The 18,258-nt window shown below is 33.5% G+C and overlaps 1 protein-coding gene and 1 pseudogene across 1 annotated transcript; both read left to right on the top strand.

Annotated features, from left to right (window-relative positions):
* Positions 1 to 1,357: 1,357 nt before the first annotated feature.
* On the top strand, positions 1,358 to 8,184 carry LOC114412292 (probable inactive leucine-rich repeat receptor-like protein kinase At3g03770). The gene is made up of 8 exons (XM_028376122.1): positions 1,358 to 1,587; positions 1,680 to 3,548; positions 3,652 to 3,791; positions 4,308 to 4,551; positions 5,568 to 5,779; positions 5,871 to 5,896; positions 6,526 to 6,637; positions 7,479 to 8,184. The coding sequence occupies exons 2-8, from the start codon at positions 2,183 to 2,185 to the stop codon at positions 7,692 to 7,694; spliced, it is 2,316 nt and encodes a 771-aa protein (XP_028231923.1). The 5' UTR covers positions 1,358 to 1,587; positions 1,680 to 2,182; the 3' UTR covers positions 7,695 to 8,184.
* A 3,121-nt stretch (positions 8,185 to 11,305) lies between these two features.
* On the top strand, positions 11,306 to 17,505 carry LOC114411115 (annotated as a pseudogene).
* The last annotated feature ends 753 nt before the right edge of the window (positions 17,506 to 18,258 follow it).

Raw genomic sequence — 18,258 nt, forward strand, 5'->3', positions numbered from 1 at the left:
TGTTTCTTTTTATATTTTTTCATCTTTTCCCCTTGCTTAAACTCTCTAAAAAAAACAATTTTTAGAACTAGAAAATGAAAACATAAGGAAACATATGCTTACACTTTGTTTGGTAGAAAAGAAATGAGATACAAATGAAGAAGAAAGAGTGAAAATAGGTGGGTCTCACTAGAAGTCACCTTGTTTGGTAGAGTTGAATTAGCGAGAAAGAAGTGAAAAGGTTATGGGTGCCACATTTTATTTTGGGTAGAACATGAAAGAAATGGTGATGAAAGCAAGAAATTAGGGTATTAGAATGAGATTGCAAAATTAACCTCCCTCACACCCATTTTTTTTGTGGCTTCCTCGTGCAAAAGAGGTCCTAACTCTGCCACACTCTTCTGAGATTCATGAGTTCCTCATGTCATTGCACACTTGCACTCATTCTAGTAAGCACTATTCCTTCCATTAATTAATCTTGTTGATACATTGGGTATGTTTGAGTATCGAGTGGTTGGCCTCCAAATGGTGTTTTCCGAATGGATCAAAGAGGTGAAAAACCAAACATGCACATGATCCATCATATGGCCACAACTTCTTTAATAACTATTGTCAAATTTCTTTTCTTTTTCTTTCTTTTAAACTAAACAACTTTATCTAAGTCAAAGGGTTAACGCGGTGGCATAAGACCCCGCTGCATTCACATGTATGGAAACAATCTATTTAGCATAAAACACATGTTCGATTGTTACTATGTGTAAAATTCTCTTTGTTCAGGGTAGTCACACACAATGAGAAGAGTTAGTCTTTGACCAATGGGTTATGAGACACATGTGGTCTGTAACTCAAGAAAAAAAAACTTCTTTATCTTATTTCCACTTTATTTCTCTTATTTTTTCTAAAATTAAACAACTAATATATTTACTTTATTTTTTTTTTCTTCATTTCTTTTTTTCCTATTTTCACTCTCTTTGTTTCCTTCCTCCTTATCAAACAACATTAGAATATTTTTTTAATCCTTCCATTCTTCCGTTCATCAAAAGACAAAGATTCTAACTAATCCAAAATTCCACAAAAGTCTCACTAAGAATTATTTCTCTTAAAAATTAAACTCAAAGACTATCCAAATAATTTATTGTTAACTTCAACACATTAATTATTTGTGTCTAATTACTTGGTTAAACAACATTAGAATATGTATTAAAAAAAATAGTATTAGAGTCGTTAAATAAGAAAATATAAAAGTCATTGCGTGCAAAACTATTGAACAGTAGTAATAATTAATTAACGTCATAACGTGACTTGAAAATGACCGAAGAGAGAAAATATATATAAATTATCAGATACATTCATTACTACATTATCTATCTTTCAGAATTCTGAAGCTGTGACCCTGCTCTGCTATCTCCTCTGTTCTTCATTTCCTCTCCAATTGTTACGGACCCCATTAATGGCAGCAACGCCACTTCGAGCAACGCAATAAATGCCTTTGTCAGTGTCCAAGGACGGCATTTTCAACTACCTAACCTCCCTTGATTCAACACACGTTCACCATTGAAGCCTCAAATTCTGCAAAACCAATGACTCAGCTTAGTTTCACTTCCCAAGGTTCTGTTCTCTGTTTCCTCTGTTTTTCTCTCTCACCATCTACATTAAACCATCATTCCATATAACGGGTCGTTCTTTGTTTTTCGAAACAGGTGCTCCATGGTGCAAAGTTACATATTTTACTCCATGAACCTCCTTGAACACCGTCAAAGTTCTCTTTTTTTCCTTCGTGGTGCTCTTCAATTGTGTGTTGTATAACATGTCTGAGCCTCTGAGGAGATGATGCTGTTTTAAATTGTTGGCAAGGTTTTACAAAAAGGATCCGTGACTGTGATTTTGGCCTCAACGTCAAAGTTACAGGGGTCTCTATGACTATAATTGTGATCGCATAAACTTCATTTTGTCCGTAATGTCTTGCAATTTTGGCCATAACATTAAAGTTTTTAGGGTCTCTTGACACTGCAATTGTGGCCGCATAGGCTGCATTTGTGCAGAATTTACTAAATATCAAGGATTGCGGCGAAACTGCAATTGCAACTGCAATTTAAAACCTTATCTGTTAAACATTTTTTTTCCCTGGGTGGTCTACTTTTGATATCTTTGAAGTTTGAAGGATCTCTTTTGAGTCTTTTGACATAATCATCAAATTTGGTGCATGATGTTCCTAGCTGGTTCAATGAGACATTTTTGTTACCATTATCTTGTGGTTCTTTCATGGCTTTTGTTCATCCCAAACTCTCATGAATTACAAGCAGCTCAGACTCAAGCCTTGTTGCAGTTAAGAGTTTATCTCGAGTACCCTTCTTCTCTGCAAATTTGGGAAAATTACAATTGGGACCTATGCAGCATTTCACCCTCTGCAAACCTGAGCATTAAATGTGAAAATAATGAGATAACTGAGCTTAAAATTATGGGAGAAAAGTCTGAGAAGCCGCAACGGTTCAATGGATTTGCTGTTCCTAATCAGACTCTATCCATGAATTTCTCCATTGTTTCCTTTCTCTCCACTTTGACAAGGTTGGCCAGCTTAAGGGTTCTCAGCTTGGTGTCCTTGGGGATTTGGGGGCCACTTCCTGATAAGATTCACCATTTCTCTTCGCTTCAAGTTTTGGACTTGAGCTCTAATTTCATATTTGGAGCCATCCCACCAAAAATATCCACAATGGTAAAGCTTCATGCATTGACCCTTGATGACAATTATTTGAACACCACTATGCCTGATTGGTTTGATTCCTTGTCTAATCTAAATATCTTGAGTGTGAAGAGCAATGGTATAAAGGGTCCATTCCCCTCCTCACTGTGCAAAATTAAGACACTTGAAGTGATTTCCTTGTCCCACAATGAGCTGGCTGGGGAATTACCTGATCTGGGTTCTCTCACTGGCCTACATGTTCTGGATTTAAGAGAAAACCAATTAGAATCTGAACTACCATTGTTGCCTAAATCAGTGGTCACAGTTCTGCTTAGCAATAACTCATTCTCAGGAGAGGTACCTAAGCAGTTTGGTGAATTAGATCAGCTTCAACATCTAGATCTGTCTTCAAATCACCTCAGTAAGACACCCCCATCTACCTTGTTTTCTCTGCCCAAAATAAGTTATTTGAATCTGGCAAGCAATGCACTAAGTGGGGCCCTCCCAGACAAACTTAGCTGTGGGAGCAAACTTGGGTTTGTGGACATTTCTAGTAACAAGTTAAGTGGTGGACTTCCCTCTTGCTTGGCAAATACTTCTGATGGTAGAGTTGTCAGGTATGCTGGAAACTGTTTATCTGTTGATTCTCAGAACCAGCATAGAGGGTCTTATTGTAGAGAATCTAGCTCTGGATGGAAGAACTTGAAGACATGGAAAGTAGCTGCAGCAATGGCCATCATTGTTGGACTTGTTCTTGTGGTTATGGTTTCAGGAGTCTTTTTATGGAAAAAATATCATTCCAGAAAGATAACTGGGCAGGAAGTGTTGCTAAAAATTGTTCATGATAACTCCACAACTGGGGTTTCATCAGAGATCCTTGCAAATGCCAGTGAGTACATTTTAGGCCTTAGTGGTGTGTATTTAATTCTTCAGATTTTAATTGGGTATGCAGTTTTCTAACATAGTAATGTCTTGATTCCTTTTGTTGTCAGGATTCATTTCTCAAACAGTGAAGCTAGGGACACAAACTACTTCAACCTGTCGACAATTTTCAATAGAGGAATTGAAGGAAGCCACAAAAAACTTTGACTTGTCAACTTATATTGGTCAAGGTCAAGGCTCCATAGGAAAGGTACCATTCAACCACTGAAAATGTTGTTTGAAGCTTAGGATAGTTTTTTTTCTTCATGTTTTAAGGGAGGATATATCACTGAGCTGGGTGCGACTTTTCTACCAAGTCAAATTAAGGAAACAAGATTGAATAGATTTTAGTTTCCAAATATTAATTGTAAGTATATTATTCTTCAGAATCTAGTAAAAAAAAAAAAATTCTTCAGAATGAAGGGTTTCTTTTTCTTTTTGTCATTGTTAAATACTAGGTTAACTGAAAATAAGTACATAGAGTGCAGAATTAAGAAATTGGCTGTAAACCTTCTGAAAATACCAAAATTACATGAGTTTCTGGAAGGTTGCAATTTCTGAAATCCTTGTCAAGATTTAACTATTCATATGCACATACAGAAAGTATGTTTTGGGGCCTTTACTCCTTGTTAGAAAGTCAAGTGATTTAAAATGTATATACATAGACATAGGAAAACTTTGTCAAACTTATTTTTTATGCTCTTTTAAGTCTTCTGTCATATTACAGCTGTTCAAAGGTAAACTAGAGAATGGATCCTACGCGGCGATACGATCTTTGGCTCTGTCAAAGAAATGCTCAATTCAAAATCTTAGAGCTAAATTGGATTTACTCTCAAAACTTCAACATCCAAATTTGGTTAGCCTTTTGGGCCATTGTATTGATGGTGGTGGACAAGAAGATCCCAATTCCCACAAGCTTCATCTTGTATATGAGTATGTGCCAAATGGGAATTATCGTACACATCTGTCAGGTTTGTGTGGCCTACTATAATAGTTTGCATATTATTAAGTGCATAAATTTCAAAAATTATTTGCCTCCCTATCTATTACTAGTAGGCTTCATGAATAGTTTCTGTTATTAATTGTCACTAATATATAAAGAAGACCTCATAGGATGTGTCTTCATAAACGAGTCTAGGTTGAATTTTTGGATTTAGTTGCTATTGAAGAAGGAAAGGTGTCTCCAAATCAAAATAGCATGGAGAAATTTTCCTCTTCATTTAGAAACAGTTGCATTCGATTTTGCTGCTGAACAATAGTCATACATTAAATTTGATAAAACTAGAAGCCAAGGTAGTACTCTCCTGGTCTCAAATATAAAGAAAAAAATGCTAACTAAAAAAGTTAGTTAATCATATTTAATTGTATTAATTTTAATTAAAAAGTATTTTTTTTCCAACTTCCTCTTCATTGAAACTTAATATCAAGAATAAGAAAAAATCATTGAAACTAACACCTCAATTAAATGAAGAATATTTTAAAAATAATAGCATTAAATAACATAAAGTTTGTTAAAAATTCTTATATTTTACATCAAGAAAAAATATTTGTTTTTCTATATTTAAGACTAGAGGGAGTATAACACCATCGCTTTTTTGTTTTTCTTAAACAAAATAATTTAATAAAATGATTATTACAAAGTTTCTCAAACTCATTAAAATGAGCTACAACATTCACATAGCACAAGAGATACCAGAGTATAATGTCATACACCTAAACCACCCACCAAAGATTATACCAGAGTACGATGAATTAAGACTTCTTTTTGTTGTTAGACTTTACTTGATATAGCTGTGTCACCTCCTTAGGGATGTAAAGTGGTGCATAACATTTTTTTATGATGATTGTATCATGTCCATCCTTCATAACCTTTACATTTTTATTGGGATAATCAGTATTGTTATAACTTGCAACAATTACTTTTGGACATCATATCTTTCTTCTTGAAGGCTATAATCCACTAATCTTCCTTCATTCAAACATGCAGAATTTTCTGTAGATAAGGCACTTAAGTGGTCTGATAGATTGGCAATTTTAATTGGCGTTGCAAAGGCAGTGCATTTCTTACATACTGGTGTTATACCTGGCTGTTTTAGTAACCAGCTAAAGACAAAGAATGTCTTACTTGATGAACACCGCATTCCAAAACTGAGTGACTATGGCATGTCCATCATCACAGAAGAAATTGAAAAATCTGAGGTATGTAAATGGCAATCCAATGTTGCAGTTTTACTATGATCTAATATAATTGATCCTCAAGTGACTCTGTTGCCATATTTGTGTTGTACAGGCAAAGAGTGAGAAACCAAAACCACGGTATGCTACCAAAGCTCATTTTACTTTAGTAGAACAACTTGCAATTGGAGTATGAACTATCTTGTTATAATTATGTTTTATGAAATTTCAATTACAAATTTCCAGTTTTCACTCTACCTATTGCCAAGTTTTTAAGTTGCGGTCCTCAAATTGCAATGGTGGCCACAATATTAAAGTTTTGGAGGTCTCCGCAATCACATTGTGACCACAATTACGACTACACGAACCGCATTTGTTTACAAGTTTTTGCAATATTAAGGTTTTGAAAGTCTTAGCAACCTTAATTGTAATTGTAATTTAAAACCTTGCTTCCAACCTAAACCCCACTTCTCTATTGCACTCTTTATTACCAGTATTCTATTCCTATACTCATTACCATCACTACCCACGCATGAGTCGTGATTACGGTTATTTTAGCGTAACCAACACAACCATGCTTAATTTTCACTGATTTAAGAATTTGTTTACATATTAGGATTTTGTATTTGCCACTACATGTCCCAATTTTTGTTTAGTCATCCCCTTTTTTTTTATTATTTTTTCACGATCCATTATCAAGGGTACTTCTTTTATGCTTAAATTATTTTGTGTATAGCAATAACAAACAAATTGTTCATTTTTCTATATAGCCCAAGGACCAAAGCGGAGGATGATGTTTATAATTTTGGATTCATATTGTTTGAATCACTTGTTGGACCCATAGCATGCGACAAAGGTGAAACATTTTTTCTAAATGAAAAGGTTAGTAGATTTTTTTTTAAGATTTTGCTTTTGGATGAATAAAACTACTGCTTTACTAAAAATATTTAACGTCGTGATGATTTTTCAGTGTCATTTTTTTTCATTCTTATTCATTTTGATTGTGCTAATTCCAAAAATTTAGAAATTATATATATGTATTGTTATTATATACTGATTCCCTCAATCCCTACATGTGGCATATATGGTCGTTGGTTTCAGAGTTTTTTCCCCACAGAAAATCTTTTTTTTATTATTATTTACTTAGAAATTTGTTTTCAAAAGATTACGATAATTATGTATTTTAAAACAAACTAAAATATCAAAACAAAGTTGTTTGAGTACTTTTCTTAGAAGTTAAATAGTAGCTTCTTAAAATAACTGTCAAAATCACTTTATTTTCAGCATATTTAAACAAGCGAGTTCATCATTGTTTTAAGTTATGAGATAGAAATCCTTTTGGGTCAAATATGGAATATAAAAAGCTCTAGGATGCATTTTAGTCTTTCAATTTTTTTTTTTATTAATTTTGGTTCTCATATATATTAAAAGTGTGAAAATAATCTTTATGGTGATTTTTTAAAGTGTAAAAATAATCTTTAAGGTGATGTGATATCTATCGAGACATGTTACGTGTGATGTGTATGTAAGTGTATGTGACATTATCACTAAATAATGATTGGTATTATTTAAAGAAAATTTTAAGGATCAAAATCAACATGTTTTTTTTATAAAAAAAAACAATAAAAGTACATATTTGTTGATACTATATTTAAACCTTTTACTTATTATAAATGGTTAATTTTTGAATTTAAGACCTTATGTGATGATTGGTGAACCACAGGCATCCTTTGGCAGTCAAGATGGTCGAAGAAAGATTGTGGATCCTATTGTGTTGACCACTTGCTCTCAAGAGTCATTATCAATTGCAATCTCAATAACAACCAAATGCATATCTCCAGAATCTTCATTCCGTCCCTCTTTTGAGGATGTCCTATGGAACTTACAGTATGCAGCTCAAGTCCAAGCCACAGCAGATGCAGACCACAAATCAGATTAATTCTACATAACATCACTGGTCCAACCAATTGTGTAGTGTAGGAGGCTCAAAACTAGAGCTTCAACTCCTCCATATTCCTTCTCCAACAATGCGGATAAAGAAATCAAGGATCTATATATAAGTACAAGCAAAATTCAAATATAAAGGTATAGTTGTAAAAATGTTCACCCCATTTTATTTTTTTATTTCTTCTAGAGTTTTGATAGGACATAGTTAGAGTTCAAAGGCCTCTTCCGAAGAAGACTGAATTAGGCCAATGAAGCAAATCATGAACTTGACTAAGCACTCTGATAGGATGAATGCTCCTAGATCTAGATGCATATTTGGTGGAAATTGTAGCCATGGATTATGGAAAGGTCAAATTCAAAGAGTTGCAGGGGTAAAAGATTTCTAGTGGATGTATAGTACATCGTGTTAAGTTGTAAATTTGATTCTATGCTCTTTTATGAAAGGAATTTAATTCTCAACAAATTTGAGGAAGAAAAAAAAAGCATTGTTTGACATTTCAAATACGCTTAATTTCTCTTGCCACATTTTCCAGCGTGATGTGTTTTAAAATTGTTTTCGATAAGGTTTCTGTCAAAATACAGTATTTTATAAGGTTAAAAATACTATTCAACATCTTTCTTATTTTTCTTCTCACGCCTTTTTAATAGGTGATGTTCATATGAACTCCGTAGTAACCTAAACAGTATTCAGAATTGATTTAAGGAGTTTGTTTAATCTTTAATTTGACCTATGATGAAATGGAAAACTAGGAAAAATAAAGCAATCAACGGTAATAGAAAAAAAAAACATACACATTTTTTATGGAGAAAATGAAGAGCAATTATTAAAAGATTTTCCTATACTTAGGTTTGGTTTTGATCCCGATCCTATAAAAGTTTAGATTCTAGATCTTATAGTTTTACAAGTATACACTTTTGTCGTTATAGGTATATTCGTTTTAGTTTTGGTCTTTACAATTTTATTTGGTTTAGATTTTGATCCCTCCACTATTTCTAAAGAGTAATTATATATGAGCACTCATATAATATGTACCTACTTGACAATTTTGTTTTTTCTCTATTTCTCTCTTATCAAATCATACCACCTATCATTTTTGCATTTCTCTTTCAAGGTGTCAACTAACATAGGAATGTCTATAAATTTTTATTCTTTTCCAAAATAAATGTATCTCGTAGTCACATGTTTGGGCATATTGTTAGTAGTAAGGACCAGAAAAATATTTTTTCAAACTATGGAGACTAGCTAAAAACTAAGATTTTGGAATATAAAAACTAATGAAAACTAACATTCTTATTTGTACTTTGGTGTTTTAGTTTGATCTATGTGTGAATTAGGAAAGAAGTCTATACTATTAAAGGAAAGGATATGGAGTTACGCGCGTATAGAGACTCATCTTTTGTTTTCTTGTGCTGGAAACTTCTAAGCACTGCCTGGGCACATCGGGTAGCAGAGTTAATGAGTCATATTTGGAAGACAACTAGGAGTGCTTAATGCACTCAATCTAAGACACAAAATCGGTACCACTTCACTTCTATTGTGATCGTCTCAGTGTTTGCTATGCAGAGATTTGGAATATTGGCTGGTGGAATAGTTGCCTTTTTTCATAAACTGTAGGTATTTTATACATGAGATAATCTTATTTGAACTGAGTAATTTTTTTGGCTTTTTGTAAATTAAAATTTTGATAAGACAAATATATATTTATCAATATAAATGACCTATTAGCACTACTAAAAAATCCAGCTTCAACGATGGTGATTTGACGACGGTTTACCAAAATCGTTGTTGTTAAAAATAGTGATATTTTTATAAATATTAGTAAAATTACAATGATGTTTTTTTAAAAAACGATGTTGAAGACAAAAATCAAAGACAATTCTTGAGAGAATCATTGTTGAAATCATAGAAATCACTAATACAAAGACGGTTTTGAAAAACCATCTTTGAAAGTAAAGTGTTTTGACTTTCTCTCGTATCCTTTCTCAGAGTCCACTCTGTCTCACTAGCTAGCTCACACCATCTGAGAGTATCTTTACGCCCTCTCTCACTCGCGTCTCTGTCGAAGCTGTCCATCACCGCCATTGAAGCTTCCTTTCATTGAAGCTCGTGCATGGCTTGGTTGTGGTTTGTTTTCCATCATTCCCCCCTCGCCCTAACCTTCACCCATGTGGTTTTTGGAACTCATGCTAACAATCTCCGTTAAAAAAGAAAACAAGGTTAGTCCAAATTATTACTTTCTGGTCTTTTTGGGTTTGGGAAGAAAGAGATTAGGGATTAGGTAGAAGAGGACTGAAGTGCAGAAAGAGATTGAGTTTTGATCTTTCTACACTTTCGTCATTTTAGAAACACAAATAAGAACCCCCACATTCCACAGTTTCTATACAATTTAATTTCTTGAATTTTATAGATGATTCCAGAATTGAAAATAATGTACAACCTATAAAATTGGGAGGTATTACACTTGTTGAGGTTGTACTTGATATCAACCGAGTAGTTTTCTCATGCTCTATGGGTAACACTTAAGTTTAGAACTTCTGCACCACTTACCCAAAAAAAATACGTTTAAAAAATGAACACAATAATTTATTATTGACTATGTTGCAATCATATTCAAATGGCAACAAACTATTCTAAGCATTTATTTATAGAAATATGTGATGATAGTTGTGTATCTTGAGTTTAAAGCACTTAAAGAACAATTTCAATGTCACATTCCATGATTAAAGAACTTAATGGATGCAAAATTATTTATAGAAACATGTGACGATAGTTGTGTATCTTGAGTTTCAAACCCTAAACTAGTATTTAGTTGATTTATTATGATCTAACCGTCAAAACAGGAAAATGAGCCCGATGGTCCATTTAATTTTGTCTTTATATTCAACAATTAATGTATCAACACATGAACCCTAACCAAACACTGAAACTAAAGTAAAATGATAAAACTAATTCATGTTGAAACATATTTGCTTTATTGGGCCTGATGTTTGTTTACTTGACAGAATCTTTGACACCAGTTGTCAAATATTGCTAAAAAGTACTCAAAACAGGGATTCAGCCATAAAGATCAATTAATAGTTAAAACTACACAAACTACAATAAAACAATAAACACCAATTAATAGTCAAAATTATAGAGATTCAAACTTGGTTTCAGCTTTGAAAATGGTGGCAAGGGCTTCCCAAATGCAAGTAGTAAACAAGATAGCTTCAACTTATGCTACACTAAAACAAGAAAGGAGATGGGTGTGTGATATTTTCTCTGTCTCTCTCACTCTCACTCTTTCTTTTTCTTTCTCTCGCATACACATGGACGGTGGTGACCAAATCACCAAACCCCAATCCCATCAAATGATCAAGATCAAAATAAAGGGAGACTGCGAGACCTCCATCCCGAAGCGTGAGTCCTCTGCTGTCGCCCCCATCGAGGAGCAGAGGGAGGTTGTGCTTACAAAGCTCCTCCATGCCATGCCTCCGTCGGACCCCAACCTCTTCGCCATGCTCAAATCCTTGTGGAGGAAAATGGACGCAGCAGCACTGCTGTAGTTCTTAGTGTCAAAGCAAAAGGAGTCAGCATCGCTGCAAGCGGAGATAGTGGCGGCAATGGAAGAGGCAGTGGAGGAGTTTTTAAAGAGCAAGGTGGTGGAGTTTCTGGAGATGTTTGTGGTTGCAGTTATTGTGCAAAATGATGTCGTTAATATTTTTTAAAAATTAAAAAATTCTAGGTGTAATCCCAGTCAGACAAATATTACGTGTAGCACCACACGTGAAATGCCCACATGTCCGGTTAACGGTCACGTAAGCAAATAACAAATTCTGACTAATGAAAGGGATCTCAGAAAAAGTTTTCAAATATTAGAGACACATCACGAAGCCAAAGCTTATTAGGGACCAAATGTCAAAAACGGGTATATATCAGGGACCAAAAATATATTTAAGCCTTTAATCAATGCTTTAATTCGATTAGTGATATTTTGTAACTTTGTAATTATGATATTTAAATATATTTCATATTTAATTTAGGGTCATGTTCAAAGCAGAGGCTATGAGTGTGACTATTATCTCATGCATTGGATGTGGAACATAGTCATGGGGGGTTTGAAGAATGAATGGAGCATCATATATTTACTTTAATAGGTTTCAATTATTAGTTTACTAACATTTTTTAATCATTTTACATGTGCGTGATTAATTTGTATATTTTATATTTTGTAGTGGTTTAGTGATGGAACATTGTTAGACACAGAGACTATATAAATAATTCATGAGAAATGAGAAGCATATTTTTTAGAAGTGAGAAACATGTGATTTAGAAAGGTTTAGATGATATATGAGGAATTTAAATATTGTATTAATGTTTATTGTAAACATTATAAACAAGTTTGTTAATTTATTGACAATCGTTTCAGCATGTGTGTGTGTGTGTGTGTGTTACAATTTTTATGGGTCTGGTTTTTTGAAATTGTAGAAGGGTTATGGGTCTTATAGCTTGTTTACCAAAACAAGGTATGACTCAAATCTAAATGAGCTGCATTAGTGACTAGTTTATGTCATGCAATGTGTTGCAACTTTTCATTTAAGAATTTGCTTTCTTAGTCATGCTATTTCTTTCGACTTCTAATTATGTAGCAAATTACTTTACCGAGCAAGTCAAAAGTCAATGTCATTGTTGTTGTTGGATGTTGCCCATATGATGACATTGATTATGTAGATGACTATCGATAGGGAATGCTATGACAACAATTTTTTTTGTCAATGCTTTCATATTAGTAATGCTATGTATATTGTTCTTGTTGGGGACATTGAGTTTGCCAAAGATGTTTCCTTTAGCTATAAATCTTAAAACCTATGTGATGTAAAACTTCTAATCCCTTTATTGACTAACTTGGTTATGTTTTATTTCCAGACGTAGATTATCATATCTATGCAGTTTGTAGAAGGTATATAAATAAGAGATGTAGTTAATACATCTTAGTTTGTACATTTTAAGTTCCAAAAAGATAACATGTCACTTTACTTTGTCTAGATAAAAAATTAAAAATGCGAAGGTATATTGAATCCACTCACTATGATTGTGTCTATTGTATTAAGTAGAGGTCAACATGCATAGTTAATGTAGCTAGTCATGATTGTATTTTCACTTGGAATGATCATGGAAAACCTTTCTTGTTTTTCTCTATGCCTATGTTGGTATATGTTCCTCTTATTGTTCCTGCTCAAGTCCCAAAAAATTGTAAAATCATTATATTATTATGTAAATTGAGGTTCAAGTAACTATTTGATTGATCTAGTTAGAGGCATTTTGATAGGTAACCCCCATAATTAGTTAAATAATTAGAGAGTTAGTTAGTTCATTGGGCTAGGTTAGTTAGACAAATTAAGCATGTTGCCTATTGTGAGAGAGATCATCTTGCCATTTGTGAGAGAATTGAGGCCTTTGGGCATTGTGAGGTGCAAACCCTCAAGGTTTTGCAAGTTAGGCATTGTATCAAAGGGAGAAATCCCTTATATTTCTGATAAGATACCAGGTTTCAATCACAGTGGTTGCCTGTTGATTAATAATATATGAGATATATTGATCAATAAAATATCAATTGACTTCTTTCGAGGTGGCTAATACATCAGCTGCTCAAGCAAGAATCGGAAAGGATATTAAGGGAATTCCATGGGAGATGTTTAAAATATCAAGGGAGAGGTACATATTGACAAGGCTGGAGAAATATAGGAATTTTGAGAACACTCTTACATCTGGGGATGTTGTGGGCAAGGTTTTCTTTCTTTTTTTGTTTCCTCTTCGTCCTTTGTTTGGGGTTGTTGTGGAGCATGAAAAAAGAATAACAATTTGTTTCACAAATGTTTTGATGTACAAGAGTTTACTTTTTTCCCCTTATTGGGGTCCCAAGAGTTCAAGCAAATGAAGAAGGGTGACAATTACTATGACTTCTATAATACAAGAATGGTTAAGCCTACCATCCTTCATTTTCAAGTTTGTTGGCTTTTTCACGTGCTGCATGCACCTAATATGTTCCTGCTTTTTGAATGGTTAAGCCTAATATAATGGCTTTAGCTGAAGAAAAAAAAAATCTAGTCTAATGTCATATTTGTTTGTGGGATGCACCTAAGAAACTTAGTATGGGCAACTTCAAAACATGATGTCTACCTTATCTCCAACTACTTAGTTAATCACTGGTCATCCTTAAGTGGTAATTTGTTTGAGATAATCAATTTTGATAGACATGTGGCCCCAACCCCTACTGAGTTAATGTAGTATCCTACACAACTTTGTTCATCTATAAAGAAAGAGGAATGAGTGTTACTTGCATTTTTTTTTCAAGCTTATTCTGCAGACTTATGTGGAACCTGCATTTTTTATTGTGAATAATGCAGGTTTTGATGATGCTAAGAGATATTCTAAGAGAACTTCATCGTCAAATTCTCTTTCAACAACTCTTGGGCAAATACTTGCAAATCTATTGAGAGTTCATCCAAGAACTTCAAATTGTATTATCCACTCTAAAGGAGAGAAATCTTTATGTTCTTTTAAGAAAGTCAATTATAATCAAGAGACTGATTGTCTCTTGAATTGTGAGTTTCCTGAACACAAGGGAAAAAGATTCCTTGAGTGTTCAGAAGTTGTAAAAAGGATTTTTACAAAGATAGTGGCAAATCTCAAGCGAGTTGCTTGAGGATTGGACATAGGCACGGGAAATGGCCAAACCAGTATAAATTGAGTTTGCATTTCTCATTTTCCTTATCTCATTTATTTTATTGCAATCAATTTTGTCTTGCATGTTTAACGAACATCATTAAATTGATTGTTTCTTCTTTTTCTGCATTCTAAGCCTATCGTTTAGAAGGGGGGTTAAAGTTTGTTAGTGGGAAATTTGTGAAACTTAATTCACCCCTCTCCTAAGTTATTGAGGCCACTTGCCCAACAATGTGAAACTTAATTCACCCTCCCCCCCACCTCTTAAACTATATACAAAAATATTTTTTTGTTTCTCGTAATCTACAGATGGTTGTCATCATCAAAAAGGGGGAGGATGTAAATCATGCAGGTTTTGATGATGTCAAACAAAATTTGCTTGATAATGAGTGTCATCATAAAAAAGGGGCAGAATGTGAATCATGCAGGTTTTGATGATGTCGAAAAGAATTCACTTGCTAATGATTGCCATCATCAAAAAGGGGGAGAATGTGAATGTATGAATACATGATTTTGATGATACCAAAGAAGAATCAAACAAGGTTGCTTCAAAGGTTAAACATTGCTTCAAGGTTAATACAAGGTTGCTTCAACAAACGAAGCCTTGCTTCAAGATTAACTCAAGATCAAGCCTTGCCTCAAAACAAAGTGTTTCCAAGACATCCAAGGCTCTGGTAATCGATTACTAGGCAGTGTAATCGATTACCAGAAGATAATTTTGAAAAATAGTTGTTAAAAAGGGTTTTGAATTTGAATTCTGAACATGTAATCGATTATCAGATGTTTGTAATCAATTATCAACAACGAAAATTTTGAAATTCAATTTGAAAAGTCATGACCCTTCGAAATATAATTGTGTAATCGATTACCAGTGAAAATTTTTAGAAAAAAGCTTTTTGAAAAGACACATCTCTTCAAACCATTTTGAAAAAGCATGAAGAGTCTATATATATGTGTCTCTGACTTCAAGAAGTAAGAGAGAGATATTCTAAGAGAACTTTATTGTCAAATTCTCTCTCAACAACTCTTGGGCAAACACTTGCAAATCTATTGAGAGTTTATCCAAGAACTTCAAATTGTATTATCCATTCTAAAGGAGAAAAATCTTTTTGTTCTTCTTAGAAAGTCAATTATAATCAAGAGACTGGTTATCTCTTGAATTGTGAGTTTCCTGAACACAAGGGGAAGGGATTCCTTGGGTGTTCAGAAGTTGTAAAAAAGGATTTTTACAAAGATAGTGAAAAATCTCAAGTGGGTTGCTTGAGGACTGAACGTAGGCATGGAAAGTGGCCGAACCAGTATAAATTGAGTTTGCATTTCTCTTTTCCCTTATCTCATTTATTTTATTGCAATCAATTTTGTTTTGCATGTTTAAAGAACATTATTAAATTGATTTCTTCTTCTTCTTCTTCTTCTTCTGCATTCTAAGCCTATCATTTAGAAGGTGGAGGGGGGGGGGGGTTAAAGTTTGTTAGTTGGAAAATTGTGAAACTTAATTCACCTCCTCTTAAGTTATTGAGGCCACTTGTTCAACATTTATAAATCATAAGAAACTTACACTTGTTCAAAATACATGTACATGTGTAGTTAATGAATTCGAGAACATAACATGGTTTATTTGAGAATTTTTTTTTTAGTTAAGTGTGTTAATTATGATTAGTTTTATACAAGAACACAATTTAAATGACTTCAATAATGCTTTACTTAAGTATACATATGTAATTTCTTTGCTTTACTTAACTATGCATTCTTTGGTCTTGTAGAGATATGCAGGAAATTTGTTGGAAGGATTTTCTTAGACCCAAATTAGCACATTAGTCGTCAAGGATAATCTTCTTGTTGTTGGTGGCTTCCAAGGAGAGCTTACTTGTAAGATTAGTCTACATGATTTGTTCCTTATCATATACATGTTCTTTAGGCTTATGATACTTCATGATGAGTAATTTCTTTAGGCTATAGATACATCTCTCTCTTTGGGGCAGGGGGACTGCTATTGTAGTTACTTCACTTACTTGCCAATATAATTATTTAAAATGAGGAAATAATATCTAGTATGCCACTTTTTTCCATGCTTGTTCCCTAGGATGTAGGTTGTTGTGAACAAATCCTCCCATGGAAAATGTAGGCTAGGTGGTTATAGAGGGCAACACATTCATTAAAAGAATTGTATGTTATCTGTATGGAATCAGTGATCTAGAGGGTTTGGTTGATATGTGGTCCCTTGAATTAAGTTACTAAAACTGAGTCTAAACTTACTCCTATGAAAACCTTCTCATTTATATTATCCTTATGATCCTTATATGTACTAAAGTGGAACACATTTTTGTTTAGATTTTTATTTCTGGAAAATTCCATGTTAAATATTGTTGAGCCTTTTGACTTTGGAGAGTAATATCTAGAGGTAAGATTGAATGTTGCGAAACAAAAGGCCTATTTGACCAGTTTGGTTCAAAATATCACATTGTTTTCACTTTAATCAATGTGTACCTCTGCTTGTGAGGAGCTTGGTCTCCCTTATTTCTACTCTTTCTATTTCTATCACAATGACTTCTCAATCAAGCTCCACTAAATAGCCTAAGCTTAACTCGTAATTAATCACACTTTCTTTTGGGGGGTCAAACCTTCCTTAATTCACAGAGCTTGCCTTAATAGAGATTCATGATTCTATGATCTAGATGTTTTGTCCTCTCTTTCTCCTGTTGTGGCTTGCTTCTATCTAGTTTGGCAATATATATATATATATATATATTTATTTTATTGGATATGTAGTTGGATGCAACTTATAATGTCTATATTGAATGCAGCGTTTGAATAAGAAAGGAGTAAGCTTTTGTACACGGACCACACATGATGATAATGCTATAAAAAATGCAATTGAAATATATGACACCTTAAGGTATTTTTCATACCAAGTTTATTTGTCTCAATTTGGAACATGAATATTGCTTGACATGGAAACTTTGGTAGTGGTGCAACTTGTATTATTGCTTCCAATAATGATTGTGGCGTGAGAGAATATGACACAGAAAGGTTTCAGCCTTTGAATAACTTCCAGTTCTCTTGGCTAGTGAATGTGAGCACTCTCTATGCAATATGACTAATGCAATATATTTTTTATTTGCTTTTCCTTTTTAGCTAATTATTATCCCATTCGGGTTTCGTTTCAACTTTCCTCTCTTACACTGTTCTATTTTTGTTTATTATTTTCTTTAGTTGATTAGAAAAAAAAACTTGTATAAGGATTAGAGAGAAAACAAATAAAAAAGATGCAAGATAAGAACTCTTAGAATTGATAAAGAAAACCAAAACAAAGACACAGAAATTGAAGTCCTATAACTATAAAAACTAGTTAATGGAGAAAAGTTGTCCAATCTCTTTGTATATATTAGATATTGATTCCTTGAAATAATACATGTGTTGAAGACCAAGGAGAAGCCATATACAAACTTCTATCTATAGCAAATTTAAAGGATATGATGCACCCATATAGATTGAAGCATTCCTTTCGAGTCACATACACTACAGCTCACAAACCACACAGGGCCATATTGTTTTGGTTTTCATCTTAATTCTTATTTCCAAACCCTAGAAAGTGGGCATGAAGAAACCGATCCAACCAACTAGGACAAATTCATCTCTAGCAGGAAAAAAAATGAACTTAGAAGAAGGTTTGGATGTCCAAATTGACTTATCTAGTGAAAGATTTCCCTTGTTGGAAAATAAATGTGAAATTGAAGATTTGCATGAAAATTTGAAAAATACCAGAAGAATCCAGGTTCCAAATTCCATATATTGATTAGAAGGGAATGTAGCATAATCAAGTAAAGTAAAGAGGGATTGAATTTGACTA

This window comes from Glycine soja, chromosome 5 (assembly GCF_004193775.1).
Source record: "Glycine soja cultivar W05 chromosome 5, ASM419377v2, whole genome shotgun sequence".
Classification (NCBI taxonomy): domain Eukaryota; kingdom Viridiplantae; phylum Streptophyta; class Magnoliopsida; order Fabales; family Fabaceae; genus Glycine; species Glycine soja.